This window comes from Antedon bifida, chromosome 2 (assembly GCF_963402885.1).
Source record: "Antedon bifida chromosome 2, ecAntBifi1.1, whole genome shotgun sequence".
In the NCBI taxonomy this organism is placed as follows: Eukaryota; Metazoa; Echinodermata; class Crinoidea; order Comatulida; family Antedonidae; genus Antedon; species Antedon bifida.
In genome coordinates this window covers 31025477-31042903 of record NC_136227.1, presented here as the reverse complement: position 1 = coordinate 31042903, position 17427 = coordinate 31025477, and the positions used below count along the sequence as shown (strand labels likewise).

Here is a 17427-nt window from a genome sequence, read left to right as displayed (position 1 = left end):
ATTAACATATATATAACAATAAAAATAATTCATATTTTGGTTTCCCTAGAGTATTTTGGTGCCTTCCATTCTTAGTTAGGAAATGACAACACATGCCATACCACAACCACCGCACAAAAACATAAACAATAAACTGATGCTGATCAATCAAAAACACCGACATGGAGATGTAAGTTTGTGTAAAAATAAAGAAAGGTCTACTATACTAATCGTAGTTTTACTACTAGTACTAGGGCCCTCTTTATATATAGTACCGAGGTCGGTCCAGGTAGAGGCAAGGCTAGGCCTACCTAACCTAGCCTCTAAACGTACGGGCCGGGTGGCGTAGTAGTTAGGCAGCAGCCTACCTAGATAGAATGGCATGGCATAGCCTACTTACTACATTACGTAAGATGTTTTTTTTAGCGCAATTTGAAATGTTTGCTTGATTTATAAATTGCTTTTAATCTATTTTAAATCTTTTTTTCTATTTTAATAATTTTTTAATTAAAATACACTGGCCAATTATAAGATAATTAATTGTTCTTCTTATTGTCATCCCCAAGAAATAACACATTTTTTAAACAATAAATGTGTAAAATAAAAATATATCATTCAGTATCACTGCTTCAACAATCACTTTATAACCGAGAAAAACTTATATTCATTTTTAGAGTTGATGAAAATTCTGCGATGCTCAGCAATTATGAGGTAGGTATAATTAATACATTTGTTTTACCTAAATATTTTTAATTGTGTTATTTAATAAATTAATATTCATTTACCTTCATCAACACATTTATATTAATTATTAATAACTGCTTCACAGGTCTTAACTCTTTTAAAAGAACTTCAGTCGCATGGTGATGGTAAAAGAAAGGGCAACAAAATGCACCAGAACCTGGCAACAGTATCATACGAGGTATAATTCTGACCCATTCTTCACAAAATATTTGTTTTAATAAAGACTTATTTTGTGGCTGGCTGCCAAATGAATGATTTTTTATTTATTTTTTGTAGACCATCAAGTATTTAGAGAAAACGCCTTGTAATGATCAAACTCCTGAAATTATCAAAAACTTTTTACTGGCATTGGGACCATATAAGTTAACAAAGTAAGTTAATTGATTGAAGTACATTATTTGAAAAAATAAATACTTATGTAAATCCAACATTATAAATGATAAATACCTATGGTTCTGTCTACATTATCAAACTAGTTTTACAAAAAAAGTGTGATGTACCCAAATTTGGTAGTGATATGCCCAAATATTGTAGTGATATGAGTCCATATATGGGCATGTCACATTTTTATTTCATCTCATAAAGTTGGATAGTGTAGACAGAGCTTTAGAAATGCATAAAGATATAAATCAGAGGCATTTTTTTTAACATTTCTTACTATTTTAGGGCAGAAAAATTGCAATTACTGAATCAAAGGCCAACGTCAGCTGTAGAAATACAATTGGTAAGCCTGTCTTTTGTTACGAAATCTCTATAGCAACCTCCTGCCACCCTACGGACCCACTCCTGATCAAAATCACCAAAACTCATAATGCTCTGCCTCTACTCACCACCTGTAATGTGCCACTGCACCCAGTACGCTAACACCACCCTGATGCGCTACCACCCTTTAATCGCCCACCCACTCTTACCAGTAATTTTTCATTTCACAGATGATTGAAGAAAGTGAAGAGAGATTAAGTGAAGATCAGATAGAAGAACTCCTACAATTGATAAGCACTCATTTAATAGGAGAACAAACGGAGGAAATGGAAGTAGAGCAAGACGCAGAATGAAATGAACTATGACATTATGAATTTCCGAGTGTGCAATTTACAGTGCACATGCGGATACGAGAATACACGTTTTAGCTGAATTGGTGTTGCCTGGGGGGAGGGAAAGCGGGACTGTTTCTGACTTTGCCTAACCCGCTTTGCTATTTCGAAAACCAAACATTTGTAAATGATGATGAACAAAAACATTTATTTAATATGACCATTTTTTATTATACATTTATAGCACTCTGCACAATCAAGTATATCTAACACAATTATTTGGTAACATTCTTTAAGAAATATGTCTTTATTGTATTAAAGATAATGTTAAATGTCTAATTGCACCAATTGTGAGATAAAATACTATTTTAAAAATGATAAAATCCATTTAAAATAAATTGAAACCACTGCAGATGTCAAAGGTTATGATTTTAACTTATTCCAACACTTCACAATTCTTATTAGAATTAATAGATTATTATTATCAATCATATTGATTACTAATATAAACACACATTTTAAAGTGGTTTTACATTTCATAAAATTTTCCTGAGATGGTCTGTTACAGTCTTTCAGACATTCCTTCTATGAAATCACTGGTAAAACCATCGTTATTTACCTGATAAATAAAAAAAGATATTAATATATTAAAATATGGAGGGATCTCATCTGTTTGTTTTCATAGATTAATAAAAATGGATTAAATAAACTACAAGTTTATAATTAAAATCACATGTACAGTAGTCATATGATGGGATTATAGTATTATATCTAGCCAGAAAATTAGTTAATAGATATTAGGGAGCTAATGCTTGGTTCCCACTAGAGATGCAACACAAGGACGTACAGTAACACAATGCAAGTGAGTAGATCACAAGCAATGGATTATTCGAACCGTCGCTTGTCATTGGTCAACACGCTTGCTTTGCGTTTACGTCCTTTCATTGCATCCTACGCATATTGAGTTGTTCATTGTCTGGATTTATAAAACTGTGTGACAAGAAAGCAAATGTTCCTGGGCCCTAGGTCGTCAGAAATTGAAATCTCAAGTAATTATACCTGATCAAACGTTCTTACCGAAAGAAAATTTGCATTGTCGTAAAGCCTCATTAAATCCGTCGCATAACGCTAGGTCATGTTGGGTCTCTGCACAGTGTAGAAATTGTTGGAGTTCATAGCTACACGGTTGCTGGTTCTGTTGCTGCGTTGGCTGCTGTTGATATTGAGGTTGTTGTTGTTCTTGGTAGGTCACATCAGGTTGAGACTGACCTCCACTCCCTCCAACCATGGCATGACCAACAGCATGACCCTGAAAAAGAATTGTAATAGTTATTCATGGACATATGCAAAAGTAGGACAAAACAGGATAAATTGATCAGTGCACCAAACCTAATGAAAATGTTTACTTCTCTCAAATTTACTCACAACTGCAGATCCTATTGCTACGCCACCAGCTGTAGCTGCCATCTGACCAAGAAGTCCAGGTCCACGGGACTGAGCAGGTGCTCCTACCATTGATGGTTGCTGCTGGACTGGTACAGGTGATCTTTGTTGACGCGCTGGTGGACTGGCAACAGTCCTTGGTGGAGCTGAAAGCCTATGAATTAACAGTTTCAGAGTTTATTTGAACGATCAATATCAAAAATTTATATTATAATCAGAAAATAATTTTTTTTTAAATAAAATTCATGGAGTGTGTTGTTTATCCGTCTTTGTCTTTGTAGGCCCTCATAGTAATTAAATTAATATATGTTCTTTCTTTTAAATATTATATAGGCCTAGGTCTACCTAGTGTCTAGCTAGAGTAGGCCTAGCCTAGGCTCTACGTACGGTCGGATACGGTCACATGGTGGCCTGGAAGTACACTGACTGACTGTAGACTAGCTAGGCCTACGCTAGGCCTAGGCTAGTTGACATTTTTTGCCTACAAACTACCATTCCTACGGACTAAAATTCGAAGCACATAATTGCATATAGAGTAGCCCTAATTAAAGCATTAAAGACCTTATTGGCGAGGCAGATCTGCCACGGCTTCTTCCTCCACGGGGCATTTTACTTTAGTACTTTTTAATAACTTTACTAGAAAATTCTTCGAATACGCACATTGATGATGAATGAATTGAATTTCTGACGAAATCAAACACTGCCACCAACGACGTACTACTCACAAACTTTTTTACCTACTAATTCAACAACTTTGCATGCCTTGGTCTATTAAAAAGCAGAGCTACAAAAAATGTAAAACAAGTTAAACACACATTTATTATTGGAATAATCAATCGAAAGAAAGAATATGTACACATATGTAATAAAATCTTAGTTACAGAAAATAGATTCAACACTATGTTGATTTTAACAAACTAAACAAATCATAAACAAAAAATATAGTATTTTCTTCTTTACTAAAATAAGGAGAATATAAACATTACAGTAAGATTATACATTTATTTATGTAAACTGTGTAACTAAATTAACAATTGGCCTAACAAAACTTTTGGGCACATCTTATCAATATTAATGCAACAGAATGAAGACTATTAGGTTATAACAAAATAAATAATCTTTAAACTATTTTTGTTGGAGAATACAACATTTAGTTGTTATATTTTAACTATTTTAGAATAAAAATAATAGAATCTACTAGCAGCAAAAGTATTTTGCTATGTAAATATTTTAAATACAAGCATGCATCATGCATATAAATAAGCCACAGTTAATCTCTGTCTACACTATCAAACTAGTTTGACAAAAAAATATGATGTGCCCATATATGGACATGATGATGTCATATCACTACCATATTTGGGCACATCACACTTTTTTTGTCAAACTAGTTTGATAATTTAGACAGATTTTAAAATAAAATATTTACTGCCCATCAACAACCTTAAAATTGTACCATAATAAATCTTGATAAAAACATTTTTTTTAAGAAATCACAAATGTAATATCAAATATACCAAATATTCATTTAAATAATAATATTGCACTGTCAACAAAAATCATTATAATGATCACAAACTATTTATAAAATATTTTACATATCAATTTTTTTTGGTATTTCTAATTTATCACATCTAAATTGTATACCATATATCCTCTGGTATAATCCCACCTCCCTAGAACACAAAATTGGGCCGACATTTGTTGGGTGGGACTATACCCGGGGAAACTTTGGTTCAGGAAAAAAAAAAGATTGGTAAGCATTTCATCTGAACTGACTAAAGAGAGTCCTACATCCAGACTAAAATTCAATACTGGGACTACCCGAGGATATGCCTGTTTGTGAAGCCAGACATAAAGTAGGGGGTGGGATCAGACATGAAGTGGGATAATACCCGAGGATATACGGTAGTACCATTGTATGTTTTTCAAAGATTTTAGGATGAAAATAGCACAACAGATTAAAATATGATTTAAACATGAATTATATTACATAAACATATTATTATTATTATTATTATTATTATTATTATTATTATTATTATTATATCTTGTTTTTTAAAATCTTGGAGGAAATATATTCTTTACATGATACAACATTGAATGCTATTTAGAATGTTAAACATTATTGTATTTAATCAAATAACCGCCATTATTCAGGAGGCTTTATAGAGGGTCGTTTATTTGAGGGAGGTGTTTAATTGTTGGGTGTAATATGGTAACATGTATAATCAAATTAATTTTCCCTAAATATGAAAAATACAACACAATTAATATTATTAATTCAAGGGAGGCGTTTATTCGAATAAATATGGTACACATATTCTATGGTTTAAAAACAGTAGTCTGAATTATAAGGGGATTCTAGTTATGAAATGAAAACAAACAAATAATTTTACAAACGGTTTTAGCAATTAATGCCCAATTTGTCAAATACTCCATTTTATATTGTACCATTCCAATTTAATTTGTCACATGATCTAACACAACATATGATTTTTCAGGTCTGTTGGCTTCACATAATTCTAACATTTTTTTACAAAACTGCTGTGTAACATAACCATTAAATAGAACTGTCACCATGCAATAGAGCTGAATACTGAACAGCATGTGGTAACAAAATTAAATTGCAATTGCATGTGTGTAATGACATAGGCCTATACATAATAAATTATCATGAATGAATCATATTTTGTGGTTATTCTTTAAAGGTGTATTGTCCCCCCTGCAAAAAAAAATTCTTTATTCATTTTTTGTTGTTGAATATGTCATTTTAATTTTCCATAATAATTATCCACTTTTGACCCAAAATTGAATTGAAAAAAATGTATTTACCTGAAAAAAACTGTAATTTTAAGCAAAAAATAGTCAAATTGGCTTCTAGCCAATGGGTTTTTGGTTGAATTTAACCATTTATTTGTCTTTTTCTAAGTGAAACATTAATTGTTTTTATTTTTTTTTTTAATTTATTAAAACTACAAAATAACATATTCAAAGTCTGATTTAATTAATCTTCATTTTTTTACAATACATCTTTAAACACTTCACAAAAAATAATTTTATAGTTTTTGTTCAAAAACATTTTCGCATCTATTTTTGTTATACTTTATTGACAAATTTTTGAAATGCATACAGAAATAAATAAATAAAGTTTATTTTTAAATAATTATGTACCGGTACTAAAAATTATTTTAAATTTAACAAATAAAATCAAATGTTTTGTTGACTTTTTCTAGGATTTCACTCTGATTTTGGCCTCATAACATTGTATGTAGCATAAGAATAAATATGAGCATGTTAAACATTTCTAAAAAAAAACTGACAAGTTACTGCTTTCTGATTGGCTGTTGCAACTGAAGCATCACAATTATTTGCATTGATACCTCTGACAATATATGGAGTGCAAAATTTTGAAAGAAAACTAGCAATGATTGTTTTTCCTCATTCACATAAACATACATACATACAGGACAAAGACAGGATTACCAAATATTCTATAACATATAATTTTACACACAAACACATTGTGAATACATTTAAAGTATTAACAGCAATCTTTAATAATGAATCAGTTGTTAACAACTTTGTAATAATAATAATCAAACATTTATACCATCAATTCCAAAAAGATGCATTGTATCCCGAAAGTTTCTACATAAATGAGTTTTAAAATTAATTTTAAATGAGTCAAAAGTCGGTGAAAGTTTGATAAAAGGTGGAAGTTTGTTTCAAAGAGAGGAATCAACAAAAGAAAACGAGTGTCCTCCATAAGTCTTAGTCCGGAAACAGATAGCAACGATTTGTCAGATGAGCAAAGGCGACGAGATGGAACACATCGAGGAACAAGTTGGGTGATAGTTGTATTATATAGTTTTACTCTAAAAATGTATCATATGTCATGTTCCAATTTCCACAATGATTTGACATGTCACAGGCAATCTTACTATAATATTATTCTATATACACACAGCGAAAAAAACATTACAAAATGTGTCATCAACAATCATAGTCTAGAATTTCAGCCATCAATTCCGGTATATCAACGCTAGCCCTTTCCAAGCGGAACTGTCTGGTGCTTCGATTGAACAAGGTGGACAGCGTCCTCAAGTTAGTTACTTGCATTAGAACCTTTGCGAGGAGCTGTCGATTTTTCCAGTCACGTCTGGTCACCTCTCGCATTAAGCATTCAAGGTACCTTGCCTGTAGCGCTTCAATCTTTTCGACGTCACTTAGACCATTTCGATCTGAAATAATGTAAATATCAAAATATATTTTATAAGATAAGTGATGTTGTAATTGTTGATAATATTATGTCTATCAGAGATGTTTGAAAGTGGTTTTCACTGAGAGTTAATGTCATATTATGCTGCAAATTCTAAGAGACACTGTTGGGAGCCAACACAGTTTGCTTTTAAAAAGGCAAACTGACCATGGATTAGACATAGTGTTAAAAAATGCATATCTCCTCATTTGTATCATGGGAAGGTGTGCTCTAAATTAGCATGTCTCCATGAGGGTTTCTGTGTATTCATAACAAACCTGGACTGAGTAAGACGATAGCCATCAACAGTGCCACTTCATTCTTGACTAGTTTTAAGTTGTTAAAGCAGGACACAAAAATGTTCACATGATCCCACAAACCATCAGAGTACCCAAGATAAGAAAGCTGTGAAAGGGAGAACATCTGCTGACATCCAAAAGAAATACTTCTATCTTCAATATAGATATAACCACTTGCACGCATCATCCAGATCTCAAAGAAACTTCCTTTTAACAGGGTCATCTGGTCTTCCTAAAATTTAAAGAGAAATAAATGTTGGCAGTCAAGAGAACGAATTAAAAAAAAAATTCTTCCAATACCCTTTACACATTGCATAATGTATTCTCAGTCCTACTTTTTGCAGATGTGAAAAGGGTATAAGGGGCCATGGCAATATAAGGTTCCATTGAAAGTAATTCCTGTAGTTGTTTCGGTAAGAATACATGAAGAAACAAAGTTTTTTTTATCCGTAGTCGCCTGGAAAACTTCCGGAGATTGTGTCTCACTCATTGTTTAATTTATTCTGAAAACATTAATAATTTATTTATTTATTTATTAAATCAGAGCCTAAACAGATGTTATTGTATCCCACAGTGCCTACACACAATGTCAGCGCCATTGTAATAATTTCCTGCTACCATTCAAGTAAATTTCAAAACCCTTTTTCAAATCTTATAAAACCATATTAAACTACTGATCTTGTCATTTTCAACATTTATTCCACAAATATTACCCTATGTAAAGCCATAGGCCTGCATAATTAGCTTGACAACAGCAGTTTTTAATACTATAATCTCATTAGAAAATAATATGAAGTGTAGATTATTTTTTGTATCATTTTACAAATCGCAATTATAAATGGCGCATTAGCAAAGGCAACATTAATATAGACTATGGGGTGGGGATGTAAATAAGAAGGAAGAAAGGCTGCTGAGTGATAGCTGTAAAAGTAAATCCCATGGCACCACCACAACACTATGACACTTCTAAGATGTTTGGAAAGAGGGTTTAAAAACATGTAGGAACACTTTTCTCAACCTAAAAGGGATCTCTGGATGTACAACAAATAAGTCTCCTCTCACCCACTCAGGTCTCTTGGTATTTTAAAAGAATTTAAAAGAAAACTGTCTGGTTGAAAGTGACTTCAGTTGAATAGTGAATACTTTTGTCATGTTTTATCACTTTTGAAAATAATGTTTGTAGAATAAACATCAAAATTGTTATGGTCTGTGGTTTACTTGGTTTGATAAAAATAGAAATGTACAAAAAGTTTTACTTACATCATAAAAAATAGAATTATACTGGATGAAGTAACAGGTTAAAAGTTCAGCATTCATGTCATTTGTTTCTTCCTTCTCTTGATTCATCAAAACTTACCCTAGTTCGGCTCTTCTCAACTCAGACGGATATTCTATTTTCTAACTACACACATATTCTTTACTTCTATTGTTAATTTTCATTTGAAAAATCTAGCAATAAATGCAACTAATAAAATCCTAATTACACCAGATGTTTAAAGTAAATTTTGAATCATATTTTAAGTTTATAAAGTCTTATTTCCATTTTTGAATTAGATTTATTTGCCATTATTTATTAAACCTTACTTTATAGAAAGATGAAAAAATATGATATATTTCAGCTTCAGATTTATTTTAGATATTCCATGGTATTGCTTTCATTCACCCACAGCAGAATGAATGCTAGAATTCCATTGTTCTTCCATAATCTTCCTACAACTTACTAACTGAATTATTTATGTCAAATATACTATATGGTAGAATATTAATATATAAAACTAGAATTTAATTCGTCACTTTGACGAATTATAGGTGATCATTTTACTGAAATTATTTTTTTTTAAACATGCACGTACGTTAACATACGATCGGAAAATGTTGATGTATGCCATCCTATTATATACGCTTATAGTGCTGAGTTGTGTCTATATGCCATATGTACAGTATATACTGTATATCTATATACAGTGTAGCATAGGTGAAATTACGGGACACACATCATGTTCTAATTTTTTGGTATGATGGAATTATCAAAATAAACTTGAAGATGACAATTTCGAAAGATAATTAATTGAGCAAATAAATATAAGGATTGGAAGAGAATTTGACACGTAGAAGCGCAATGCGCGCTCTTTGAAATTTGTATAACTTCGACTAAAGAAATTTAAAAACAACGTTTTAACTTCAACTAGCCATATGATAACATCACAACATCCGTATGAATGTGAATTCAAATCTACATTTCATCAGCTTTCATAGTAAATTATAATCATCAAGGTCACATTTAATTCGGAAGAGCTGTAAGATATTCAAATGTATGGTGTAGGTGAAATTACACGACCTACGTTATTCAAGGTTTTACGCGTGATGACGTCATCAAAATGAAAATGTTGACAACTCATAAGAAAGATAATTAAATGAGCAATCATATACAAAAAATTGAGCGAAAATCGGGCGCAAAATAACCGAGATGCGCTCAGTTGAATGTGATAATCTATGACAAAAGAGAAAAAAACCTAATTTTTAAATTCAAGTGGCCATGTGATGACGTAATACCATTTTGTACGTCTAATGTGTATATACATTTATATCTACAACTCAATGGCTTCCCGAATAAGTTAAAAAATTTAGGGGTCATCGTCCATTCTGAAGAGTTATTTTCATTTTAAAAAAGACATATTTTTCACCATTTTCAGAACTTTTGTGAAATTAATGTGCGCATTTTGTCATTTTTAACATGCTCGTATAGCGTTATTTTAAGTCGGAACGAACTCAAATTCGGTGAATGTACTAAGGATGGTGAGTAGAATGCGATTTCTACAAAAAAATCGTATTTTTATGCTTTTTAAGAATCGCGCGCTCAAAAACGCATTTTTGCGCAGTAATTTTTTGAAACACGCAAATGGCCTAATTCATGCTCTAAATTGATTAAAACTTAATTTTGAGCTTTTTAAATTTTGAACGCGCGATTTTACGCGCATGACCCTACGTGCGCGTGCGTTTTTACTTGCTAATATTTTTACCCTTGACCTGAAGTTTACGTGTAATAAATTTCATTAATATGTGATAATGAATTATGGAGATATGATTGATAATGTGATTTCACAAAATGGCGTATAAATGACGTCACGGATGAGTGATCACGCTGAAAAGCTTATTAGGACTAAGTTAAAGTATTTGAAAGACATTGTGAAATTTTGGTAATCATTGACATTAAACTTTTTTAGATATTTGTTACACAAAATAGTGCCCAGAAACAATAATAACAATAAAGATTTGATACAATAACAATAGGTGATCATTTTATTCTAAATGATCACCTAATAATGACCTAGTTATCTTATAACATTATAATTAGACTTGCACCTTGTTGTAATAACTAATACAATTGAAAATACCAAATAGTAACCTTAATGTAATAGGTATAAGTACTTACTTGGGAAAGAGATGAAAAACCTGGTAGACTTTTGCTAAATTGTACAATATTGATGATTGAGGGTGTTAAAACATCAGTTAGGAAAGTTTTCACAGAATTGATCTGGCAGTAAAGGTGATGAAGTTGTAAAGAATCTTTATCAGCATTTGCGAAGAATGCAAAATCCATCTCAAAACTGCTAATTGTCAAATTATAAGTTGATTTGTTCCATTTGTTCTGAACAAGAAGACAAATAAATAAATTGAATAAACAAATTTCTTACATAGTTAATCTAAAACATAAGATATGGCAATTTTTGTTATATAAAAAACCTTTTCAACCAGAGGCTCTCATCAATTAAAAAACAAAATTGTAACTTGTAAGATTAATAACTAATCACAAACAATGATTTTTAATTGGAGAGAGACACGCTTGACTGCTTTTTAATGATTTGATGCAAACAAAAAATAGAAAGACCAGAAATGTTTGGAAATCCTGTTCATTCATACTTTTCATCCACATTGAATCATCAAAAAGTGTCAAAGTCGGATTGTAAAAATTTCGGAGTTTTCACACATGCAATAAAAGAACTGGTGTTGTTTGTTGGGTTTTCTTCAATTAACTCTATAGTGTCCATCATGGAAAACTTCCTTGGCTTCCATTATGATTCAGTGTTCATTGTTCTTTGCCAAAACACGCAAAAAACGACTTCATTGAAATTTTGATTCTTCTATTTGATTCATCCATGACTTTCACATTAAAAAAAAATTTACATCATGCAAAAGAAAATGTTTCAACGATACTATGAAATGGCATAATGTTCATCATCTCCATTATTATCGATGTCACTAGCATCAAAATCTGTCACCAGAAATCTCAAGATCATCAACCTCAGCATCAAAGTTACCAATGTGATTATCCATTTCACCATCACTACCAGCAACCTCACCACAATCATCAATTGCCAATCACACCAACATCAAGATCATCAACTTCGTCATCATCATCAGCATCAAATTCACCAATACCATCAAGATTGTCAACTTTACCATCATCACCAGCATCAAATTCAACAATACCATCAAGATTGTCAACTTTACCATCATCACCAGCATCAAATTCACCAATACCATCAAGATTGTCAACTTTACCATCATCACCAGTATCAAATTCACCAATACCATCAGGATTGTCAACTTTACCATCATCACCAGCATCAAATTCACCAATACCATCAAGATTGTCAACTTTACCATCATCACCAGCATCAAATTCACCAATACCATCAAGATTGTCAACTTTACCATCATCACCAGCATCAAATTCACCAATACCATCAAGATTTTCAACGTTACCATCATCACCAGCATCAAATTCACCAATACCATCAAGATTTTCAACTTTACCATCATCACCAGCATCAAATTCACCAATACCATACAGATTGTAAACTTTACCATCATCACCAGTATCAAATTCACCAATACTATCAAGATTGTCAACTTTACCATCATCACCAGCATCAAATTCACCAATACCATCAAGATTGTCAACTTTACCATCATCACCAGCATCAAATTCACCAATACCATCAAGGTTTTCAACGTTACCATCATCACCAGCATCAAATTCACCAATACCATCAAGATTTTCAACTTTACCATCATCACCAGCATCAAATTCACCAATACCATACAGATTGTAAACTTTACCATCATCACCAGCATCAAATTCACCAATACCATCAAGATTGTCAATTTTACCATCATCACCAGCATCAAATTCACCAATACCATCAAGATTGTCAATTTTACCATCATCACCAGCATCAAATTCACCAATACCATCAAGATTGTCAACTTTACCATCATCACCAGCATCAAATTCACCAATACTATCAAGATTGTCAATTTTACCATCATCACCAGCATCAAATTCACCAATACCATCAAGATTGTCAACTTTACCATCATCACCAGCATCAAATTCACCAATACTATCAAGATTGTCAACTACCATCATCACCAGCATCAAATTCACCAATACCATCAAGATTGTCAACTTTACCATCATCACCAGCATCAAATTCACCAATACCATCAAGATTGTCAACTTTACCATCATCACCAGCATCAAATTCACCATACCATACAGATTGTCAACTTTACCATCATCACCAGCACCAAATTCACCAATACCATACAGATTGTCAACTTTACCATCATCACCAGTATCACATTCACCAATACCATCCAGATTTTCAACTTTACCATCATCACCAGTATCACATTCACCAATACCATCCAGATTTTCAACTTTACCATCATCACCAGCATAAAATTCACCAATACTATCAAGATTGTCAACTTTATCATCATCACCAGCATCAAATTCACCAATACCATCAAGATTGTCAACTTTACCATCATCACCAGCATCAAATTCACCAATACCATACAGATTGTCAACTTTACCATCATCACCAGCATCAAATTCACCAATACCATCAAGATTGTCAACTTCACCATCATCACCAACACCAAATTCACCTGCCATCAAGATTGTCAACTTCACAATCATCACCAGCACAAAATTCACCATCGCCAAATTAAGATTTTTAACTTCAACATCATCACCAGCACCAAATTCACAAATACCATCAAGATTGACAATTCACCGTCATCACCAAAACTTTCAACTTATCAAATTGCCAGCATCACCAACTTTCATCAACCCATCATCAATATCACAAGAATTAATTATTTTTTGACTAATTCAAAACCGTGCAATGAAACAAAGGAAAACAAATTAACAACCAGTAAACACTGCATGCAGGACAACTTGAATTTTGGTTTCTTGAGCAAACATAAACCATCAGTAGTTAAGGGTACTACATTGCACACAGCAACAGCAGTTCCTCAGTCAATGCTACTAGTTTTAATGACTGGCACTGCAGGCAATATAACCTGGTAGTGTTGCAATAATTTCATTGATTATCGTCTTACCGATTCTCTTCAATCTCACCGTTAACGATTCCATGCTTTTCCTACACCAATCCTCGCTTCTTCCTTTTCGAAATGTATTTTCTTCTAAATCGTGTTCCTGCTATTTTTAACTGTTTCTTCGTGTTAGTAATAGGTAGTGAATGATAGAAACGATTCTCTAACATACAGTAAAAATATACTAGTTCTTCAACGCCAATTAATTGTAAAATTAAATCTGTGTTCCTTCACACTATTAATAAGTGGTTGATCAATGTCTGTGTACTGTACATGTTATGCCAGCCAGACATACTGTTTTTAATCTCTACTTTTTTTAACAACTGTTGCTGAACACATCACATAAATATACATATATGTTTAAGCACTGTATCAATCTATACATATATACAATATTTACAAACAAAAACAATTCTTGAAATTAAATTAATGATTAATCAAAGGAAAGAGAATGTAACACCGGCACCTACCTAACCTACCAACAACCCTAAATTTGGAAATGGCATCTTTATTGTAATGCAAATGTATAGTAGTTTCAAGTTTCAGCTTCAACGTAAATTGTATATAATATCATTCTTTATTTTGTTATTATTTGTTCAGCATAAACTGTGAGGAATTCAAAACTGAATTATGCAAATAATTATACTTTACTACAATATCTCTACCTCTCCTATTTTAGTGTGATTTTCCGTTTTGTATTGTTTGTTGTATATGGAATTTTTATTCTGAAATAAAGTGATCAATCAATCAATCAATAGCCCCAATTAAATTTTGGCAGTACTGTACTCTATGTGGATTCAAATAATACTCTTTACTATTAAGTAATATAAGACTTACTTGAGTAAAGACATCCTTTTTGAAACATGTTTTATCGTAGGCTGCAACTACTATTTGAATGAGTTCAAATTGCTCTTTATCTTTCTGGTTTCTCTCTTCTATCTTGGCTGGTGTGCTTAAACTCTCCATCTCTTCTAAGTTTTTCTGCTTCTGCTTTTTGGAGTATCTTCCAACTCTAACAACTAAAAGAACATAATTTGTAAGTTAAATTTCATCATAATGATTTCAGATTAAAACAATTATGTTTATTCATCAAATCATAAATGAAAAAAAAATGATATGTACAGTGTTTAAAAAAAATATTGAAATGGGGTCTCAGGAAACCAAGGAGGTTTGTTTGAAAGAGACTCTAGATTACTTTTTAAAAAATAATTAAAATTGGCTTTCTTAATAGTAGTTTGTTGTACCATTATTAGTTAAATCATTACAAAAAATAATAAAACGTTTGTGGCATTATATAGTGTTTGAAGGTTTGCATGTCGAAATCAAATGTTGACATAAAGTTTGCGGTACACCATGTATATTAGTTCTGAAGAGAACTTTTGGTTTCTCGACATTTCGGTCAATATGCTTTGATCGTCCTCAGGAGTGAGAATGATCGAATCAACAGTTCTTTTCAGAACTAATATACGTGGTGTACTGCAAACTTTATATCAATGTTACAATTTCTGTTATCAGTATTATATACTCACAATGAATTGACATTCCAACTGCTTGACATTTCTGGTAACGACAATATGCACATCGCCCTCTTGTGGTCTTCTCAATAGTACAAAAGCCATCTTTTTGGCATTTTATGATCAACGTTTTGTTAGTGATGCATCGCCTAAAAAAGCCCTATAAGAAAATAGAATTGATTATTAAATACTGTAGTATATTCACAAACACTTCAGTGTAAATTCTGTACAATTTTCTAATATTAAAATAAGTTTTTATTTCTCATATTACTATCAAAACAGTCGGATCGGATTTGCCAGCAAGATTTACCAGAATAAATTGCTTCCAACTGGTATAAAAAAGGGTCAGATAAAACATAAAAATAAAACTTGTCTTGTAGGCGTCTATTAAAGGAGAGCAACCGAAGGCTATATATTTTGTAAATTGAATTGATACTCAAGTACAATTATACATGTATGTTTGACATTTTTGTATTTAAATTGGAATACATTTAAAAATAATATATCACTTAGGATTCTGTACCTAGTTTAATTTGAGCCGGTTCTCGGTACTGTAACTTTTTCCAAAGTATCATAGGAATATTTGGTAATACAACATCATATGTGTTTCACATTCAGATGTATTTAGTAGTAACCTAACCTTTAACCTAACCTTACATGATACAGGCATAAATGAGTGTAGTATGTGAAGATGCAGCACTGGGAATCCGGTGTTTGTGCGGATTTGATTTCTACAGAGAACACCGTGCACTTACTTTACATCCTTCACATGAAGCTATCCCATAGTGTATTCCTGAAGCACTGTCTCCGCAAACTCGGCATGAAGTGAGCGATGCTTTTGGTTGCATTTTATATTTTTTCGAAGGATGAAGCATATCAAGATTTAGTTACAAATGAATTCAATGCAACTTCCAAATCTCTCAAGTCTACCAAATGTGTACTGTACTGTAAATCAATAAACATAGTTCAACCAAAAATTAATGAACATGGTTCAGCCAAAAATTAATGAGCACGGTTCAACGAAAAATTAATGAGCACGGTTCAACGAAAAATTAATGAGCATGGTTCAGCCAAAAATTAATGAGAACGGTTCAACCAAAAAGTTAATGAGCACGGTTCAACCAAAACTAATGAGCATGGTTCAACCAAAAATTAATGAACACGGTTCAACCATAAATTAATGAACATGGTTCAGCCAAAAATTAATGAGCACGGTTCTACCAAAAATTAATGAGCACGGTTCAGCCAAAAATTAATGAGCATGGTTCAACCAAAAATTAAAGAGCATGGTTCAATAAAATATTAATGAACATGGATAAAAAAATTAATGAGCATGGTTCAACCAAAATTAATGAGCATGGTTCAAACAAAAATTAATGAGCACAGTTCAACCTAAAATTAATGAACACGGTTCAATAAAATATTAATGAACATGGTTAAAAAATTAATGAGTTATATGGTTAAAAAAAATATTAATGAACAAAAAAAATAATGAGCATCGTTGAACCAAAATTTAATGAACATGGTTCAATAAATATTAATGAACATGGTTAAAATAATTAATGAGCATAGTTCAACCAAAAATTAATGAACAAGGTTCAATAAAATATTAATGAACACAGTTCAATAAAGAATTAATGAGCACAGTTCAATAAAAAATTAATAAATGTTCAATAAAAAATTAATGATCATGGTTCAACCAAAATTGTGTAAACGGTTCAATAAAATATTAATGAACACGG

At 31.9% G+C, this 17427-nt stretch overlaps 3 protein-coding genes across 3 annotated transcripts; 1 reads left to right on the top strand and 2 right to left on the bottom strand.

Moving 5' to 3' along the window:
* Positions 1-62: 62 nt before the first annotated feature.
* LOC144836211 (DNA-directed RNA polymerase III subunit RPC9-like) lies at positions 63-2377 on the top strand. Its single transcript, XM_078691455.1, has 6 exons — positions 63-169; positions 654-690; positions 809-901; positions 1000-1094; positions 1390-1447; positions 1656-2377. The coding sequence occupies exons 1-6, from the start codon at positions 162-164 to the stop codon at positions 1776-1778; spliced, it is 414 nt and encodes a 137-aa protein (XP_078547581.1). The 5' UTR covers positions 63-161; the 3' UTR covers positions 1779-2377.
* LOC144836210 (coiled-coil-helix-coiled-coil-helix domain-containing protein 2-like) lies at positions 2236-3882 on the bottom strand. The gene is made up of 4 exons (XM_078691454.1): positions 3762-3882; positions 3183-3354; positions 2835-3066; positions 2236-2376 (listed from the first exon to the last, which is right to left on the bottom strand). The coding sequence occupies exons 1-4, from the start codon at positions 3806-3808 to the stop codon at positions 2369-2371; spliced, it is 459 nt and encodes a 152-aa protein (XP_078547580.1). The 5' UTR covers positions 3809-3882; the 3' UTR covers positions 2236-2368.
* A 2965-nt stretch (positions 3883-6847) lies between these two features.
* Positions 6848-16586, bottom strand: LOC144836209 (nuclear hormone receptor E75-like). Its single transcript, XM_078691453.1, has 6 exons — positions 16441-16586; positions 15701-15845; positions 15009-15190; positions 11194-11409; positions 7740-7992; positions 6848-7444 (listed from the first exon to the last, which is right to left on the bottom strand). Exons 1-6 carry the CDS (start codon positions 16558-16560, stop codon positions 7197-7199), a joined length of 1164 nt encoding a protein of 387 aa, XP_078547579.1. The 5' UTR covers positions 16561-16586; the 3' UTR covers positions 6848-7196.
* Positions 16587-17427: the final 841 nt, after the last annotated feature.

Coding starts and splice junctions, on each gene's coding strand:
- LOC144836210 (XM_078691454.1), bottom strand. CDS start 3,808: ATGCCCCGTGGAGGAAGAAGCCGTGGCAGATCTGCCTCGCCAATAAG. Junction 3,355..3,761: donor AGATCTGCCTCGCCAATAAG/GTCTTTAATGCT, acceptor GTTAATTCATAG/GCTTTCAGCTCCACCAAGGA. Junction 3,067..3,182: donor TAGCAATAGGATCTGCAGTT/GTGAGTAAATTT, acceptor ATTCTTTTTCAG/GGTCATGCTGTTGGTCATGC.
- LOC144836211 (XM_078691455.1), top strand. Junction 902..999: donor TGGCAACAGTATCATACGAG/GTATAATTCTGA, acceptor TATTTTTTGTAG/ACCATCAAGTATTTAGAGAA. Junction 1,448..1,655: donor CAGCTGTAGAAATACAATTG/GTAAGCCTGTCT, acceptor TTCATTTCACAG/ATGATTGAAGAAAGTGAAGA.
- LOC144836209 (XM_078691453.1), bottom strand. CDS start 16,560: ATGCTTCATCCTTCGAAAAAATATAAAATGCAACCAAAAGCATCGCTC. Junction 15,191..15,700: donor AGTTGGAATGTCAATTCATT/GTGAGTATATAA, acceptor ATGTTCTTTTAG/TTGTTAGAGTTGGAAGATAC. Junction 7,993..11,193: donor GTTTTTCATCTCTTTCCCAA/GTAAGTACTTAT, acceptor TTTAAATTTTAG/GAAGACCAGATGACCCTGTT.